This window comes from Macrosteles quadrilineatus, unplaced genomic scaffold, assembly GCF_028750875.1.
Source record: "Macrosteles quadrilineatus isolate MER2022 unplaced genomic scaffold, UCM_ALF_1.0 Scaffold_7__1_contigs__length_78375512, whole genome shotgun sequence".
In the NCBI taxonomy this organism is placed as follows: domain Eukaryota; kingdom Metazoa; phylum Arthropoda; class Insecta; order Hemiptera; family Cicadellidae; genus Macrosteles; species Macrosteles quadrilineatus.
Window position 1 is genome coordinate 72,925,897 of NW_026542600.1, and position 21,144 is coordinate 72,947,040.

A 21,144-nucleotide genomic window follows, 5' to 3' on the forward strand; every position below is an offset into this window, starting at 1 on the left:
ATCCATTCGGTTGTTATGACAACTGTTCGATCATTACGAAACGTCCGGTCAGCCGGACGTTGGCACTTTTGGCTCGTTCTAAAAACGTCCGGTCGGCCGGACGTCGGCACTTTTGGCTCGTTTTAAAAACGTCCGGTTCCCCGGACGTTGGCACTCAAAGGGCTAAAAAGATGGTTTGGGTATATGCCTAGTTGTCAAAGGCATTTTGTATTGAGCAAAAAAATATTGAGCTGGAAAAAATTTCCTAACCACCCAATCAAGTGTGAGCAACCCTCTCCTCCTTGAAAAAGACAAATGTGCAGGACATGGCTCAAGACCTGATAGGCACCGATAACTTATATATACTTGTTCCGACAGAGGTTCAACAACAGAGAGTATAAAAATAGGATTCTATTAAAAACATTGAATAATCATAATAGAAATTTGAATACATAGGTGTTTTGTTTGACGATGGACGGGAGATCTAGAGCAACTCCAGTATTACGGTGCCAAAGCAAAAATATTCTCCGACATCTTAGACACCTTTGTAACATTTGGCCTGTAATTTATCTACATAAATGTTGGAAAAATTATAATTTGTTGCAAATAGGCTACGTACCAGTACGCCAAAATACTACGTCATTCCCAACAATAACCGAAAATAAAAATAAGCAGGATAAAATTAAGCAGTTTTTATCAAGCACTAGGATTTAAATAGCATTGCTTAGAGGTAAATCAGATTTACATAGGCTACCTAACTTATAAACCAACCTAAATTGTAAATAGACGAGGACTAAGTTATATCAGCCTTCAAGGGTTTACGATCTACAGACCTAAATTCTAAAATTAGATTGATTAACTAGGTTTAAGTGGATCGATAGCTTATTACTAATTACTAAAATGTGCAGAGGTAAATCAGTGTCGCAAGTTTAAAAGTAACATTACTGTAGGCTTCACTAACTCAGCATTTAACTAAGCCCTACTTATTCAATTTTTTTAAACGCCATCGAATGATCTATAACTAGGTATTTTTTAAAGATTAAGTTAGGCCTATTGGTTTTAAGTAATGGGCTAACGATGCAATTTACCAGTAATAAGGCGAAAATTTAGCTAGCCTATATTATTTTATTTAATCATACAATACACTACGGTACACTACAATAAGGTAGGCCTACAAAATTTTAGCATTGAATACTACAGCATGAAACAACATAGAAATTTGGCTGTGTACTCAAAATAGGCATAAGCTGCTGATTTTTGTCAATACTTTGACGACACCTATTTAATTGTGAATAAATTATTAATTCTTGATTGAGGCCTATAACTTATGCGAAGGAAAAAAACATAGTAGGCTATACATGATCAAGCTAAGCCAACAGTCGTCAAGACAAGAGTGGCAATACGTATATTGGTCTTTCTTGTTTGCAATATTATTGTATGTTAAAATATAGTTTAAGTTAGGCTATTGGCTTTTTGCCGTTGGGAATAAATAAATAGGTAGGCCTAGGCTATAAAAAAGTTTATCCTATGTTTACCGTGAATACTGATTATATACATCCATACAAAGATGTAGCCTATGTCTAATTGCATGCTATAAGAAAATGTGCTATGAATAAGCGGCATGTGCTAGGTCTAGGCCTAGCAGGCCTACTATTATGAAAAGCAGCAAAATTAGCCAGCAAACTGGCAGTAACTCTCAGTCCCACACTAACTTATGATTTGGTGGTGTTTTATGAAGTTAGATAGTGACATATTTAAGTTAAGTTAATGAAGTTACATGCTAGAAACCAAGTTACGTAATCTAACTCATGGCATCCTGAAGTTACAGCATTTTGACAAAACACGTACCATAAAACAGGCAGTTATGTAAGTAAGTTAGAGGGTATTCACAAATAGCATACCTTTATCTGCAATTTGGAATTTCAAACATTAACAACAAACCTATGCTACAAACCAGCACCCACCTAAGAAACTGCGACATTAAGTTAAGTTAGCTACAACGCAATGTGGTTTCGATGGCAAATTTCAGGCCTCATAAACATAAAATTGTGGATATAGCTTGAAGAATACACAAAAATATTGGCCATGATTTAGGCAATGTAGCAGTGTTACCTAGACTAAGTTAATTAATCCAAAGTAAGTTAGAAATATTGTAAATCTGAAGACGATAATTTAAACGATCTGTTATTCATCATAAATTTTTCCCATTAAATATCTATTCATTGAATTGTATAACATTTTAACTATCGATAACTTACCAATAGGCCTAATTTTTGTAATGATCTTTGGCCGTTGGAATGAAAATAAAATAATAACAATAAAGTAGGCCTAGGCATTTAGCGGAAATACGGCAAAGCTAACCTGCACAAATTAAACTTAGGCCTAAGTTAAGTTAAACTTAAACCTAAAGCTCATATAGGCTCTAGGGTACAAGTTAGGTCTACTCCTCACCAATTGGCGACTTCATTTTTACAGATTAACCTGGCTGCACTTTACTTTAGGTCCTACGCTCATTCGAATGAAAGTATTGATCGATATATCGATTATTCGATATATCGTTTGGTTAGTTAGGTAACCGGTTAACCTAACCTAACTAACCGAACGATATATGGAATGAAACAATCAAATAATCGATATTTTCATTCGGTTGTTTGTGTAGGACCTAAAGTAAAGTGCAGCCATTAACCTAACTATTTCAACGTAACCAGACCTAACTTAAGACTATGTTTCCTGTTGATCCGAAGCAAAAGTTTAACAAATTTCAAACAATCAGCAGACTAACTGGGTACAGTTTCTTAACTGGGCTATGCTATTTATTTATTTATTTCACATACCAACGGACAACTCCATTTTTACATTCATACAACAAAACAAGATGGAAACAATAATTCATGCTAACATCGATTGAAACTATCGATTCAATTAGTAAACCTTCATGCGATTTTTTCACCATCAGCAAGTTGGGTTGGTTAGGTTAGGTTACCTATGATAGTTTAATTTGATAATAAATATATTTAAAAATATCGATTATTAATCAATATTTTCAATTCGATAGTTTCAATTGATATTAGCATAGCCCAGTTAAGAAACTGTACCCGACTAACTTAACAGCCTAGTTTAGTTAAGTTAATCGTAATACTTCATTCAATGTTCGGCCTTCTACTTATTGCAGAGGTTGGGCTGTAGGCCTACATAACTTAGACTGAATTAGGCAATAGATCTAGGCTAGGCCTATTTTATAGGCTAATAAAGAAATACGAGCGATAGCCTAACATAATTTGGCATTCTATTTAAACGAAACCTAAGGAAGTATGCCTTTAAGTGATGGAATTGAAAAAAAAACAGCTACCAATATCCATGTTATTTAGGTTAGACCTAGAAGCCAGCCTATAAGTTATACTTAGACCATATCACTATAACTAATAACACACTAAGTAAGGTTTCTAGATTCTATATTTATACGTATTCGTAATGTATGCACATTGCATGTTAAGATGTCAAGAGTTGATTAATTTAAGTTGGAAAACTTACATTAGGCCTACAACTGTTATAGGTATTTTGTTTATGATGATACCAAGACCATTGCTATCAACTGACAACAACCTTCCAGACATTATGGCATATGAAGCTTACAAAATATCCTATGGTTTGTTGTTGGCTAATTTGGATTTTAAATTCATCAACAGAATGTTATATACATTCAATACTGATATCCGGAAACTCAAACAAATCGTAACTCATTCTTCTAACAACGCAGGAAGGGTCTTCTTGTCCTTACAACCTACTTACAGCTGAAAGCTATATTCAGAGCCATGTGTATCACAAAGGATCTACAAAAATTTAAGGATAGTTATTTGTAATACCATCAATATATGGATTGATAGAGAGAACCTCTTAAATTTTACTCAAAGAATGTGAAATTTAGCTTACGTTTATTATTGTTATAAGAATACATCCTTGATGGCTGCTATGCTAGCCTATGATTGCGTTTTGCAATCTGACACTAAACACATGCACAATTCACACACAGAACATCCGGGAAAAGTATATACAAAATTTTTGCTGGCACTTGAAACTGGTTTTAAATTCAACAGGTACTTGGCTTGATTTATAATTTACACTTTCTTCATGTTCTCTGATAATAAACTAAGGCCCAAGGAGACGCGCCAAACTCCTCAATATCTGGCCATTATTATTGGGGAATATTGGATCCAATAAAGTAGTCCCGCAATGAGGCTAGGGGTTATTTAGGTATAAAGCTGATTAATTGTAGATTGTTTGAACAAACAACAATTTATATAATATAATAATGTTATCCAAGTCAAAATTAAGATCCTTATTTGAATATAAATAGGAAATTTTAGATAACGTAGCGGATGAATACATAGTATCATATGAAAATAGTCTCCAAACGACAAACAGGTCTGACAGTGCTGCCATTCGTTCCCATCAAAACTCCAAACAACACAACTTGGTAAATCACAGCTCAGTTCAGTTCGTTCGTTCTTCTATTCGTTTTTCGTTCAGTTCGGTTTCGGTCAGTCGATGTTTAGCACTCGTCACGGGCAGTGATCGTTATAGTTTCGCGTTATTTTGTGTTATCAATTCTTTTAGGAAATTTTAAAATGGTTGGAACGCACCCCAAAGTGTATGTTATTGGAGTCGGCATGACTAAAGTAAGTAAAATTTTCCGTAAATATAATTATTTATCAAAGAGAAACTGAGGGTAATTTTTCACACATTCGTTCTTCAATGCCCCACCGATAGACTGATAAAAATCGTAGCCTATGCTTAGTTCCATTAAATGTTAATGAATTAATGCGTCATTAGGCACCTGATGCATAGGTCAATGAAAAAACATATTTATTTGTTTGTTTATGCGCATAATTGAAAAGTAATTTTTAGTTTTACGATTATTGCTAACTGCAGTGCGATTGGCAATAATGGTTAATTTAAGGTTGTTTTAAGAAATCAGAAATCAGCCATAGAGTAAGCTACCCCTAGAACTGTTTATCTATCTAGTATAATACAAATAGGTAATAAAATAGTTTAACCATATGGGGCCCTTTTCATAATAAAGTAAATGATAAATGATTTATTTAGCCATTCAGTACAAGTACAAACTAATATTAGTAAATCAGCTGATCGCCCAATGCAAATCTAATGGAAATTATAAGCTTTGTTATGAAATGGGCCCCTGATTTGACATTACAGCATTAGGTACTGTATTAGGGCCTAATACTATTGTACTTGTATTGTAGTAGTAACCACAGTCGAGGATGATGTTCATTGTATTGGCGTTGCCTATTGGATGTAGGTAGGTGTAAGATTTTCATTTTTTTAACTCGCAGACAAATCATTCAGAATCATCAACACAGGACAGGATCAAAGTAGCCTACATAGTCCAATAAGGGAAAAAAACTATCGTAAACGAAATTCCAACAAACTATATCGCTAATTGATTATTGATTTCTTAAAATAAGGCGTGTTTAGCCTAGTTAAATCAAAGTTAAATGAAATCAAAGAAACATCAAGTTTGTTTGTCTAGGATTCTAGGACCTAAACCAATCCTCCATTGTTTTCTGTTATTTTTATTAAAAATTTAATGTAGAACACGAAAATAACGTTATCTAGGCCTACTCAAATTCCATAATAGGTAATTGAGAAATATGTCTATTAAGCTTAAAAACATAGTTATTATTTAAAAACTGAAAATAATTCTTTGGGAAGCCAATTTTTAGACATGGAACCTCTTATATGCATCATCACACTTAATTTACTTTGTACTTACACCAAAAAGTTTTATATGAATTTGAACGGTTGGTGGTTTTGGGCTCTACTTAGCGACCTTAAAACTAAAAAGTAAATCGGTCCCGGGTCCAGGTCTTACCATGAGTACTGCGGTAATAGCTTATTCCCTATATGGGAAATTCGCTAAAAATCAGAACTGTGGGTTTTGTTAATCACACAAATCAAAATCTATTTACCAAAACATCTTGCCTGCCTCTGGTATTAACAATTCAATTACGATATCGTAAATATTTGTTTCGGTATTTGTAGCACAAGGATAAGATGCTTTTATCGCCTCCTCAGCCAGAAGCAGGTAGGCAGCATGTGGACACTTTCACTTGCAGAGGCGAATGGCAGTAGAACAGGTTAGGAGAAGGGTCTGCCGGTGCAGGAAGATAATGTTATATAATAGACTCTTGCCATGGTACCTGTCGGCCTCTGATGTGATATTAGGGTGCTTCCTGTAACAAGGGTCGTGTCTGTGAATGGACCGAGGGGAGGAAGAATTATGGGATTTGGGGAGGGAAGAACGATCCCGTCTTTCGAACGCCGCGTCTCCCCAGCGACGAGCAGGCTATCTGGTATAATCTGACAGTTTTGATAGCCGAATTGGAATTTACAAAAGCAACGAATTGTGGTAAAGGCGTGTGCCCAATTGAGCATGGTAGACAATAAGTACTGGAATTACGTTAATTTTAAACTCATTTCATTGCAGACATGATACCTACGTTTCGAATTATAAATTAACATTTAATGAATATTTGTTTATTCAGCTTACCGACTCTTTGAGATGGCTTGAACTTAATCTTGAATGACCTAAACTAACCCAACTAAACCTTACCTTTACTGCTTCACAGATTAAACTAATTGATACCATTTTAAAATATAAGGTATTAACCCTCGTCACTTCTGCATCACTGAGCAGTTCGGCGTTCGGGAGACGCAACGGGAAAGACCCATTCTCTCCACTTTAAATGTCCTTGAATACATTTCAGTAGTCCTCTCTTGGGGGTGCCTATTTAATTTAGGAACGTTATCGAATACTTATAGAAATTTTCAATTTATTATATACAAATTTCATAGACGTGAAAGCATTTTGTGAATGTTTAAACGTTCGTAGAACAAAATTGTTCCTTTCACCCTATCTTATGTCAAATGTCATTGCCGCTTGGTAAAAAAGGAATATGTCAAGTTTTCACTCTTGTTATTTCTAGCATTATTTTGTGACTTTATTTATTTCTTGCATTTTAAATGTCATATAGCATGTCATCGTTGTAATTTCTTGAACAAATTGTGTATACCGTATTTAAATAAATTCAATAAATTAGTTGTCTTGAATTTTTGGAGAGGCATTTATGACATGATTTATATTGGCATGCAATTTAAAACCTCTTTAATTTACTCATACAAATCTACGAAAATTGTTAGGCTAGTTGTAGTTTATGAAATGTTGCCTTTTATTATTTAAATTTTGCTCGTCCAAAATAATAATTATTGTGGTAAGGGAAGGCACATCCCGCCAATACATGTCTCTGCCTCGTGTCCGTCGTCGACCATCGATGTATTACCATAGATGAAGACATATCTCAAATAAGACAAAAATAAGACAAAGTTAGTTGGGGAACCCTTAATTTTTGCCTTATCTTTACACAAAAAACGTTATATTTCAGTTATCTTTTGTCCGATCTTTTTGACTTTGGTATTGTTTGATAGGGAGTTAAAAATTCTAAAGAAAGTATTCTAGACATTTTTTCATAAAATTAGCCGTTTTTGAGTAATTTAAGTTAGAAGAATTCAAACGGCCGCCATTTTGAAATTTACAATCGGAACCACTTTATTATTTTTTCTATTATAGGTCTTGTGTATGTTAACGGGTTTACCAAATTTCATAATCATCGAATGAAAAGCTTCACAGATAAAAATATGTTTGTATAAAAAACAAAATGGCGGATATCTGGGTAAATATGCATTTTCGGACATACCTTCCCATACACTTTTCTCTTCCTTTTAGTAAGGGGATTCATTTCCCAAAGTCCTGAAACGTTTTTTATGGACACCCTGTATATCTATGGCTACGTCGGGGCGTGCGTCGGAGTTCGTTGCGTTGTTCGATCGGCTCTTCGCTGTAGTTATCGCACTGACGATCATACCCCTTTTTATATATAGGCTTAACAACAGAGAGACGGGAAACTGACCAGAAATAAAGGACGAGATAATTAAATGAGTCAGAGGTGTCAAGATTACATCGCCTATTTCATTTAATAGCCTTGGGGATATTTCATCTGTGCTGGCTGAACTCTTAATTTTCATCAACCTTATCTCAGTTGCGACTTCTTTTTCAGTTTTGGGGAAAGGAAAAGGTAATTTGACACATAACTTGTACAGCTGCTATGAACCTTTTTTATTTGACTGGCTGCCAATCTCAACAAAGAAATTATTAAACCGACCGGCTACTTATTTATGGATCTAATTAAATAACCTTTCTCATCAAGGAGGTGGGGTTCCTTGTTTGTGTGTTCCATTTTTATTTTTATTAATTAATTGTATCCCATATAGCCTTGCTTTTATTTTCTGTTTAAAATTGGATTTTATTCTTAGATAATATTGCCTCATGTAATGTTCGGAGGGAAGATCTTTTGTTCGGTTGTATAGGTCAATAATTTCTGTCCTTTTTTGTCTCATTTCTTTGTCTAAAACTACGCGAACTTTGCTTTTCCTTTCTTTCTTATCAATGGAAATGCTGTCTCAAATATGTGGCGTAACTGGCTTTCAAAATTGGAAAATTTGTCATTCATTGTTGTTGCGTTGTACACTGATATCCAGTTATGTTGCTTAAGTAATAGCTTAAAGTGTAGTATGTATTATTATTGAATTCTCTCGAAAATTTGTATTTTATTAGATTATCCCTGGAATAATCTGGACAAACAAACAAAGAATAATACCTTAATGGCACCTTAGTTACCTCAGTAGAATAGCACCTTGTAGTTCAACCTTGTAAATTTTTAATTCTGCTGAACATCATTGAACCTAACTCATTTGTTTAGTCGAACAGCTTTCGAGATGATTTGAGACTCATAGTGAGATACAAATCGCTATAAATTTACTTTCAGACTGCCGGGTAACTGGGCCTGGTCCGATATGTTTGATTCCATACGGTCTCAGACTTTGAAATTACATGTGCGTGACGTATACTAATTAAATAACTTACTTCATCAATCCATAAATTTCTGTGGAGTACGCGTTTCAACCATCAGGTCATCCTCAGCTCCACTGTAAGGTTGAATCTGTTTCTATGTTGCTTTATGGATTGATGACGTAAGTTATTTAATTATTTGATAACTCAATCCGTTGTGCTACAATATCGACATTGTGACGTATATTGTTCTAAAACATCCAGTATGTCCTTTATGCTGATCATGAAGTAGTCTCGACCCTTTCTATGACGCAGCAGTTTCCAAATAACTCTTACTCTAGAGATGGTTGTGACATCTTCCGGTTGCTTACTTTGCACTGACTCTACATTTCTTGCGTTAGTGAGGGAGGTGAGAAATGTCATTACGTTAGCAAAACATTACGTCATAATCTAGCTACAATTCTGTTACAAATATGATCCGAAGTACGTGATTATTTCTACACTAACATGAGTTATTTAGGTAGTTGTAAAAATGTAAATGGCCGATAGTTAGTGAACTATTCGTGACGCCTCCGACAGCCGAAAACCGGCTGAGTGTCTGGGTTGTGATAATTATTTCCTACAATTTTCGAAATATTGACGTTTCAAATATAAGAAACGTCTGCAAGATATCAGAAGTAAAGCTTTGTCATTTGCCTATTTTTTCACCAGTGGCTCCACTCCATTTAATGAATATTGCCACTCGTAATCATGCAATTGACAAATTTAATTTGGCGATTAAATTTAATATCAGAAAAGTGCGAATTAGAATTTCCCATGTAGGGAATAAGGTCAGTATTTTAAAGTATTGCCGTAGATGCCTCATGGTAGGACCAAGCCCGGGACCAATTTGAAATTAGATAAAAAATGTATTTAGGACTTGCAAGTCCTCTCTACCACTTAAGCTCTAAAACATAAATAAAACTATTCACTTATATCAATAAAATGAAATAATCTAAAGTATCATATTATAAACATGATGATGAAATAAAGTACTAATCCTTAAAAACTACATTCTCGCTGTCGTGGTGCAGTGATTAAGATGATTTTTGTCATTAGTCTTGGTTAGCCAACAATCATTGCTTTAGTTTTGTCAATGTTAAGTTTAAGTCCGTTGTTAGTGGCCTAGTGATTTGTTGATTCAATGTCAATGTTCATGAGTCGCACAGCAGTATCCATCTCGTCTACATTGAAGTGGTAGTAAATCTGTTAGTAGTCAGCATAACTCAATGATATGTTTTGTGATGAAAATTGAACAGAATTGATGAAAATTGAGAACAGTAGTGGGCCAAGAACAGATCCTTTTGGAACTGCTCCCAAGTAGAACATTAATTTGTCACCTACTTTAACACACCGCTGACGATCAGATAAAGAGGACTCAATCCAGTCCCAATCACCTTGAATTGAGTAAAAGAGTAAAATATGGTATACACAGTCCTTTGTTAAGTCAAAGAGGGTTAAAATTGTGGCACGTCTATTATCCATCATTGCACGGCGGATGTCATCTGTAATTATCAACAAAGCAGTGGCTGTGCTATATTTAGCGTAAAAACTAGATTGAAAATCCGATAAAACTTCTTTTTGATATCCTCTGAGGTCAAAAATGTCATCCGTTCAAATTGCACAACTCGAGTAAAAATGGTCCAGCGAATACCGTACATTTTGTACAAGAGTTTAAAGCTACGTTTGTTCGAACGAGTTCGCGAACCAGTCTGATTGGACTATGGGAACAGGTTTTTATGGGATTAAAATAGTTTTTCCATTTTGCAATTTCTTCCTAAACCGTTTTGTAGAGATAAAACACCATGACCACCATATTGACGCGTTGTTGCAGGCCTCATAATGACGGTGGAAATTAAATACCCCCGCCGCAGCAAATCTGCAGACTAAGAGAATTAGCCTGATTGGATATATTATATTAATAATGTTATTATTATATTATTTTAATAACACGATAGCGCTATCATGACACGGCGCGGCAGCGGTTGTAGGTATCTCACTATCAGCAATCCGTGTCATAGCGCTATCGTGTTATTTCGTGTCTAAATGTTCCGTGTCCCGTGTCGTGTGTATGTACTTATATGTGTCAATTATTTTGATGTTTTTGACGTAAAGCTCCGACGATGTTGCATTGCAACGAAACATGTCAGCTTTAAACATTATTTGAAGCTAGTCGCAATTTTGGACTAAAGAAAACAATCGTACTTCCTTCTGCCAACACCATTTAAGTTGATGGAAGTCATTAGCCAAAGTCAATCACCTACATGTAGAAGTGTTTCTCATCAATGTTATGTTAAGTATGAAGAGACATAGAATGACATTTGACTCATACTTGTTTACGTATGATAAAGTGCTAACGATAAGAGATATGTTATCGACTCTGACATGCTGGGTAGTATGTAGCAGAATCTTTAACTTCAACAACTAGGCCTAGGACGTTTGTTGAAAACAGGCAACATACTTGCTACGGCACTTTCGAATATCGAGATAATAATTTTGCTAACACGTTAACAGAAAAATACGCATAGCAGTTGTTGTAAACGTTACGAAAACAATTCTTTGCTAAAAGTAGTAAAAGAAATAAATAAAATTGCATACACATAACGTTGAGTTATTAATCGTATTAATTAATTGGAAATATCACTCTGTCAGTAGCTCAACATTCAAGTCTTGGATTGTAGAAATTCACATGTAGGGAATAAGCTATCACCGTAGGTCTCATGGTAAGACCCGGATCCAGGGCCGATTTTTTTTTAAATTTTGACGTCCCCAAAGATTAAACCAAATTGTTGTTCAAACTACATGATAACGGTGATTGAATGAAGCCTATTTGAGGTTCCCAACTCAAACCGTAAGAGGATAAAAGATAAATTAACATGTTTAAAGTATAATACTATGTAAGAATGACATTTATTGTTAAGATAAAAGCCATTTTAGAAATTCTTACAACATTTATAGTAAGAGTACTACACACACATCGGGTGTTGAATGAGATTCTACTTAATTCTCATCGTAAAAGTTGAAATTTTCAACGAAGAAAAGAATTCTGTAAATAACCAAACAAGAATAAAAGAGAGAGCCTTATGTCTTGGTTGCAGATTTCAACGGAAGGTTGAAAAAACTTCCACATCAAATAAGCTTTAAAATGATAATAACCCTTAATTACTGGCACATTGTAGGCCTAAATGAAATTCATGTTTCTTGTGAAAAAGATAAGCAAGCTAATAAACAGACAATTTGAAGAATTGGAGATTTAACATACTGTTTTAAGTGCAAACTACTGAATTATGATTTTCTTATATTTGGGTACTATGAGCGTCCTGTTACACTCCTTGTTTATAGTGTTATGTTCTTTAATGTTATTTAAACAAGAAAACAATCTGACATACTGAAGCCAATGCAAATGTTCAAATGTGTGTGTGCAAATGTTGTAGCAAAAATTCAATCAAGAATTCATTTAGTCTGCAGGTTTGCTGCGAGAGTATTTTAATATGCATTACATTACAGCCAATTACTTAAATTCTTTTAGTGTGAAATTTAGTTTAATTTTTGAAGGATAAAAGTTAATACTATATTGTACAAAATCTTATATTCCGTTATTGATAACTTACTTTACTGACTAGGTCACTTAAACGGGACGGGTCGCATCTGGCACGACATACTAGACACGAAGATAGAATGATTAGAATATGATCTACGCCCTGCGTGGTTTCGCCCGACACATAACACGATTGCAAACATAACAAAAATAAATGGTATCAGCATTCTGACACATACTGTACTTTCTCCCATAAGTTTGTCAACAAACTTTATCATGTGTAAGCGGTGAGAGTAAATATACGGAAATGGGATTAGTAGGCCTACAATTTTGTTCAGAATTTAAAGGACTACATACTACATTTTTATCAAAATCGTTCGGGTCATTTTTGTGAAAATCCGATTTTCCGTTATTTTATGGTATTTTTATGGGAAAATAACATTATTTACAATAACATTTTAACCGTAATTTTTACAGAAATGGGATTTGTACCATTTTGTTCAGAACTTAAAGGGCTACAACATACTAAATTTTTATCAAAATCGTTCGGGCCATTTTCGAGAAAATCCGTTTGTCCGGTTTTTTTATGGGTTTTTATGGACAAATCCCCATAAAAAATCATAATTTCAAAAAAATGAAAAAAAACGCCTGGAGATACCATGGATTGGAACCTACATACCAAATTTCATCGAAATCGAACTACAGGTGTAGGCCTAGTCCCTAGCTCTGTACACATCCAGACACACAAACACACACACACACAGACATCACTTCGAAAACCACTTTTTTGACGAATATATCCACTCAAAACTCAAACTCGAAAATTTTGACGAAAACATTACTTTCTCCATATACTATAGTATAGTAAGCTTATTGTTGACGTTTTCACTAGACTCCAAGAGAGAAGAATACGACAGTAACCTGTGGTTTAGCCAGTAGTAATTGTGATTGCGGCAAGATTTGTACATGTCCTTGAAGCGCTGAAGACGCTCTCGAATGTACCGTTGTCATACATCTGCTGTACCGTACAACTAAACGATACAACTCCAGGGTATTGTTGACCTTACGAATAAAATTTTATTATTTTGTTATTTATGATAAATTTAACCATTCCATATTTTCATGGTATACTATCTGTGCTGTAACGAATCTACAGTGTCATTATTAGTACTGTATCTCAGAAACAATGAGTCGGGAATAGTTATAGTTGGGGACTACCCCCTTTTCAAGGGCATGTATTACGAATTGACGAATTTCCTTTTTTAGATTTTTTGTAAATGACATAGTTTTTGAAATACAAATAGTTGCACAATAAAGTTGATCATCCTGTATCTATACTTATTTAATACGCAAGCAGGTTATTTGTGACAATTACTCCTCCGAAACTACTAACCCGATTGACATGTTTTTGGTGTCATTGGAAAGAGCGTAACTTGAAGTTGTGCAGGAAACTTTCTTTTTAGGGAAATAATTAGAGAGTGAGGCCCTGGGACCATTTAAAGTTTCGTATTTCTCCATAAGATTAACATGGGAAACAAACATTGTTATGAAACTCCAGCTGTTGTTAGAAATTAAAAGTGATAAGAAGAACATATGTTAAAAATAGTCAATGGTTAAATGTATAAACAGTCAATAAGTTTGCTAATTTAACAGTTTGCTACAAACATTTACTTACTTGGTTGAAATGAAATATTTACTATTTGAATTTGGGTCGGCGTAATGGCGTAGTTATTACAATGTAAAAAAGCGAGAGAGCCTGGATAAATATATATACTAAAAAGAAAACTGAATTAACACTGTGCTGCATGTTTAGTAATCATTGAAAGAGCCGATTTGCAAACAATGGAAACATAGGAAGTCATAGAACACACAGACGAATCCACCAAGGAGAAGAAATAGAACTAATTTTCTTTTATCGTTATTATGGACAACCTAATGCGGCTATGAGTAAGGCTATTTGTAGAAAACACTAAAAAACAAGATCAGCTTTTGAAAAATGATAAGATATTTACAAGAAATGTTGATTATATCGATCTGTTATGCACATTGTGAGCATCGTCAATGGTACAAATTCAACATTGTCAAAAAGAGATACCACGACAGCTGGTAAATCTACAATAAATCGTCAAGGCAATCATAAAAAATAATTAATTCAATCCAGGATGAACTGAAAACTTATCAACATAATTACAATAGCATTGAGGATTTACCTAATTGGGCCTAATTAGAACAACCAACCAACCGCGTCAACCATGAGGTAGTTCTAAAGTTACCAATGTATAGTTTACTCGTGTATCAAATAAAAACATTCTGTATGTATCTAAATCAATATTAACAAAACTGTAAGAGTTTCTTACAAATAACATTGAATATATAACACTACATTCAATGCCAATACAAAATGAAGTAGTCTTAAACATCGACATGGGTCTATTCGTCATGTATTCTTTTGTCAACATACGGAACATCGTTAGTAAAAACCTCTAGGAATCACATTGATCATGAACTGGCTCCCATATTTCGGCGACTTAGTTTGTCATATATGTATTTTTTTCTATTGAACTCATGAGGCCACAAAGGAGTTTTACATTTAGACACATAAAAGAAGCGGCAATGACACAGCAATCGACATTATTAATACGTTGTGTGAAAAAATGGTAGGATGTGGTACTATATAAATACCCCGGCCGCAGCAAACCTGCAGACTAAGCGAATTTCCATTAGCCTGACTGGATTTACACAAAAATGTCTCCTTAAAAATATCACATTTATTCCCTATTTAAATAACATTAGTTTAACGAGTACTTACGTTTGCTGCAACAGGGAGGGTAAAAAGGTAGGCCTATATTTTTTGGTAAAATGTAATAGTTTAGTATGAAATGAATGCATTTTCCAAAATTGGTCCAAATATGTTCATAAACAAGCAAACTACAACAGTTTACTTATTCTCCATTAGAATAACATGGGAATTTTAAATGTAAAGTTTTTTGAAATTTTCTCTGTAACCATTAGGCGCATAATAACACTTCAATATACTAAATTATTTGTTTTTTTTAAGCTCTACAAAATGGTTTAGAAAGAAAATGCTAAATTTTAAGTTTTTAGGGTCAAAAATGGGAAAACCCATTTACCCCCATTATGTAAATATTTATAGATTATAGATACATAGATTATAGATACATTAACCCATTTTTACCCCATAAAACCCCGTTCCTATGGTTCGATCTGGTTCGCGAACTCGTTCGAATAAATGTAGGTTTACACGTTTATACCAAATTTCATCAAAATCGGATGATTTTTGTTCGAGTTATCGTGCTAACGGACACACACACACACACACACACACACACATATATATATATATATATATATATGTGAATTTGAACGGATGGTGTTTTTGGCCTCTGGGGCCCTCAAAACGAAAAAGTAAATCGGTCCCTGCTCCAGGTCTTACCATGAGACCTACGGTAATAGCTTATTCCCTATATAGGAAATTCGCTAAAAGAATAAAATATAGTTTTAGAAGTCGACTTCAACCCACATTGGAGGCTAGCTAGTGGCTAGTGGCTAGATGTTGTTGACCTTGACGAAAGGAAGTAAAATACCGTGACGAGCAAACGGAGAAGTCGTATCCTACCAGGCCATAACCGCTGTGAAAGATGTGGAAATGTGTAAACGTATAGGGCTAAATGTGAATATCTATAACGTATAGACTATTCATACAATTTTTTTTTATTATTTTTGAATTTGAAAAATTCTTTATTGTTCTTTTCAAATACAACAGGTACAATACAATAGCCTATATATTTATACACTAAGGTTGTACATAAGTATTACATGTTATTGTATTTATTCGAATATAAACTAAAAACACTGTGTATATATAACTAAACAAAATTGCTATCGTTGTATTGATATGTTTTGTGCGAGGGAAAATTACTAAAATCTTAAGTAATACGGGAAAATGTATTACATGATTAGTTTCATTTTGGAGGAGTTTGTCATAAAATGTATTTAAAATTTCCACGGTTTTTATACTTGTTGTAACACAAAACGTAGTTAGGAAATTTATGGTTAAGAATATATAAAAGCTATTTTTCTGCCTTTCCACATCTTAGAAATGGCAGATACAAACGAATCCATTATTCTGTAATGTATGGTTTTATTGTGCTTGAGATGTTTGGTGTTTGTAGAGAAGAAAGACTTTGTTATTTATAATGTACAACATTATTTGCAACTATAGAGCTAAAAGAAACCAATCTATACTAATTTATAAAAATGAGATGGTGTGTGTTTGTGTGTCTGTCTGCTACTTTATAATGCAAGAACCACTGAACTGATTGAAATAAAGTTTTTGTTTAAAGGTAGCTTATATACCTGGTTAACATATAGTCCTATTCCTGTTATCATATTTCCCTTGGGCTACGACCCATGGGCTTCCAAAGTTTCAATGTTTACATTTTAGAAGAATGTAAATAGTTAAAAATATTAATTGAAGTCAGCTGTAAATACTATAATTTGACAGTTGAAACAGCAGAGGTTAAGAGGTACAGGTTCTGCTCCCAAGATTCTAAAGTGTTATGCTTATGAGAATAGTTTTTAAAAAAATTTGAAAATATACTTATTTTCAAGGAAACAAAAGGATCATTGCAATGTATAGCCTAAATGATTTGGAATAATTTTGATATGGTAGCTTTTTGTTTACAAATTTGAACTGATAAACAAATGTTTGGATCAGGATTTTTATAGGCTTTAAAAACTTATATAGATATATATGTACTGGTACAGTTTTAAAAATTTAACTGACTCAATGTTTACATTTTTATTTTATTTACAAACTAAATTTCAAATATAACCACTTTTATTCTGTCCAGAGGTAGCTACTACTTATATATTTTCTTCTATCAATTACTTCACATTCGCTTTTTTACATTTACAGAAACCTCCTTCAGTAGTTGTGTTTTTACAACACTGCTTTAATTTGACTATGCAGAAAATCACAAAATTAAGCTGCACACAATTCACTTTTGTTTCTAAGATCAATTACAATATCTGTAATGAAACAATATTTTTTTTCCACTCAATGTTTTAAATGATGATGCAAATTAATGCAAATGCATTGATTGATTGATTTTCGTATTTCTGTTTTTAATTAATTGTAAACATTTCATTATTTAGTAGCCTATCTTTATTTATTTATTTTGTAATCTCAACTAAGTAAACAGACTTCGCTGTTTTATTTTGATGTTCGGGATTTGCGTTTGGGGCCAACTTTTGGTTAATAAGTATGTAAAATAAACTGAGTAGCTCATTTAAATGATAATTGGGTGAACATTTCTTCGTAAAGAAACAATAAGGCATATTTTGTCATTGTTAAAATACAAACGAAAACATTGTTTTACCACGGTTGTATAATAAATGGTTAAAGAAATCTTCGAATCAGTTACCATTCTGATGTTTGTTTATTTGTCATATTAATCAACAGTCGGCTTAAAACATCGAATCGTGATACTCGAATCTCAAAATTAAAATCAAAAACCTGTTCAATTAGTTGATGTTACAAATAGGCTACTTAATAATAAAATGTTTACTATTAAATTAAAACAGAATGAAGATAATTAATCATTCTCACTAAGTTATATATCTGGCCAGGGGGTAAAATTCCAGAATTCCAGGGGTAAAAATCCGCTACACCTACCCGATTGCATGATGGCCAATTCCAGGAATTAAAATGCGTTAGCTTTTCCATTAACTATAATTTTACTATCACGAATAAATAAAAATAACAGATTCAATTCTTATTTATTTATTACTAGTAATCATGTAATAGTTATACTAGTAGTACGCTTATTCTGCGCGTAACGGGATGAGTGAACATGAGCGCAATAATGAAAGAGTCCACCCACACCTAGCCTACTTACCGGTGTCACTGGTGAACACAATAATGTTATTTGTATGGGCAAATCAACCAAATCTCAGTCAACAACAATCCTAACTTCTCGTCCATTAATTAACCAAAGTCTTTGGTAATATACATAATGGATTTCCAACAGTTATCGATTGGAGGTAAATCCATCGTTCCTGTACAAAACGTCTTTTGATTAAATGAAGCCTATTTCCATATTTGTTATGAGGCCTATCATAAACAAAACTAAGCCAAACTGAACTAATTTAACTTAAATAAATTGCCAAAGCACAGTGTAAGGAATCTCCAAAAAATATCGTACCACTGACTCATTCAGTCATTCACTCACTCATCACGAAATCTCAGAAACCATAAGACCTAGGAACCTGAAACTTGGCAGGCATCTTCCTTTTGGGTAGTAGACGCTCACTAAGAAAGGATTTTACCCTCCGACCTCTGGGGTCCGCCCCAGTGGCTCTGGAGTTTCCCATGTTAACCTTATGAGAAATGGAATTAATGAATCTTAACAGCTGTTTCAATTAAACAAGTTGGTTCTGTTCTATGATGTTCAATAGCATTAAAGTTACAAGGATTACCAACAGGGTGCAGCACTATTATTTCTTTTACTAATTTGCAACCAAAAGGTGAGTGAGCGTAGCGAACAAACTTCAACCCTGAGGCGAGTTAGCGTAGTGAACGAGCTAACCTGAAGGCAAGTGAGCGCAGTGAACGGGCTCCAACCTAAAGGTAAGTGAGCGTAGCGAACGAACTTCAACCAGGACGTGATTGAGCCATGCGAACGAGGTCATCTTGAAAATTAAACGGGGTCATCTAAAGTTAAACAGGGCAAAGCATTTTAGTATTGCAACTGTTTCATTGCAGATACATATATCTAACTGTCACCAAATGGTTCCCACACTCTGCATTTCTCACATTGACTACTTCCTTTATCACTTCCTACGTCGTGGAGATGTTTCCCTCCCTTCCCATAGCATTTTAGTATTGCAGGTACATTAATCTAACTGCCACAAAGGGCTCCCACACTCAGGACTGCTAGCCTTGACTACTTCCTTCACCACTACCTACGTCGTGGACCTGATTCCCTCCCTTCCCATAGAATGTTATTATTGCAGGTACATTAATCTAACTGTCACAATGAGTTCCCACACTCTGGACTGTTCCCCTTGACTACTTCCTTCACCACTTCCTAAGTCGTGTACCTGTTTCCCTCTCTTCTCATAGCATTTTATTATTGCAGATACATTAATCTAACTGTCACAAAGTGTTCCCACACTCCGGACTCCTCACCTTGACTCCCTTCACCACTTCCTACGTCGTGGACCTGTTTCCCTCCCTTCCAATAGCATTTTTAGAATTGCAGATACTGTACATTATTCTAACTATCACAAAGGGGTTCTACACTCCGGAATGCTCGCCTTGACTACTTCCTTCACTACTTCACTACTCCCTACATCGTAGACCTGTTTCCCTATATTTCCATAGCATTTAAGTATTACCATAGACTAAGTATTACAGATACATTAATTTAACTGTTATAAAGGGTTTCCGTACTCCTTTCTTTTCACTGCTCACCTTTCCGCTTCCTTTACCACTCTCTACGTCGTGGACCTGCCCCCCTCTTCACTAACATCTTTGAATATTTAATATTCAATGCCAACATTAAATTGAATAATGTAAAAAGCTGCTTTGTTCTAAATACATACATATATATTTTTAATTTAAAGGTGAATTTTAATACTGAACATAAACGGTATATAACTGCCGACTAATATTGTTAAGTTCAATTTATTAATCTGAAAGTTGTGAAATTTAATTAGCTTAAATAACATTATTCTGAAAGCTGTGAAATTATAATTATATATATTCATAGACGCCAAACTGTTTACTCCATGAATGAAAGAGCTTAGAGTAAAAGTCGTTCTCTCTGTCTTAAGTAGACAAAAAAACTGTTCGTCGCAAAACGTAAACAAATAAAAAGAAGAAGAAGGTAGCTCCTAATGTTATTCTTATGGGACAAATTTAAAAATGTTTTTTAAGTATTTTATAATTACTACTGAGCGGAATCGTCTAGAATTTTAATGGTGTCTTCCCACTGGTGTCATAATTATTTGTGCAAAATTTGAACACATTATAAGTGCAACGGTTCTTGAGTTTTTGGTGCGAACACACACACACACACACACACAAGCGGACAACTTTTCTCCGACTCCGCTATACACGATACATAGATTCGTTCATTTCGTTCACTCATCTAATATTGATCTACTGTATTAATGATATAGTCGTTTGGATTTTATCCAGGCGATTGACGTTTGATGTGACATTTTAAGACTGTCAAAATGCGGTTAACTATTGAAGAAACCTAGTGTTGTCCGCGACCGCGATGTCCCATAACATTGCTGTTATGTTGTAATAATCCCCAAGTAATTCAACGGACAATTTTGGTGCATTTACCAAACTTCCATTATTAATATAAGGAAATTGAATTAAAACCTGTTATGTTAACAAAATATAGTACTTTTTTATTTGTATCTCATAATCATTGTGATAAAGCATAACATAAAATGTGTCCTCCATAAAAATAAGTTGACAACTTTGAAAGCCTGTGGGTCAGTGCAGTGGCCTGTGGTCAGATTTTTTTAACACTGTATACATAAATACTATTTTATGCGTTCGTGTAGTTTCATTGGTTTAAGACTACGCTAAACACTAGAGAAATAGTTTAACGTGTTTCTTACT

General features: G+C 34.2%; 2 protein-coding genes across 2 annotated transcripts in view; one reads left to right on the forward strand and one right to left on the reverse strand.

Annotated features, from left to right (window-relative positions):
• Positions 1-4,374, reverse strand: part of LOC128999155 (nipped-B-like protein B) — a 62,007-nt gene extending 57,633 nt beyond the window's left edge. Inside the window, exon 1 of the mRNA XM_054425527.1 lies at positions 3,910-4,374. The gene's annotated coding sequence lies outside the window, so the exon portion shown is untranslated. The remainder of the gene's footprint in view (positions 1-3,909) is intronic.
• A 132-nt stretch (positions 4,375-4,506) lies between these two features.
• Positions 4,507-21,144, forward strand: part of LOC128999157 (sterol carrier protein 2) — a 34,824-nt gene continuing 18,186 nt past the window's right edge. The window contains exon 1 of the mRNA XM_054425528.1: positions 4,507-4,655. Within this exon, the coding sequence (XP_054281503.1) occupies positions 4,605-4,655 (51 nt within the window). The 5' untranslated portion in view covers positions 4,507-4,604. The remainder of the gene's footprint in view (positions 4,656-21,144) is intronic.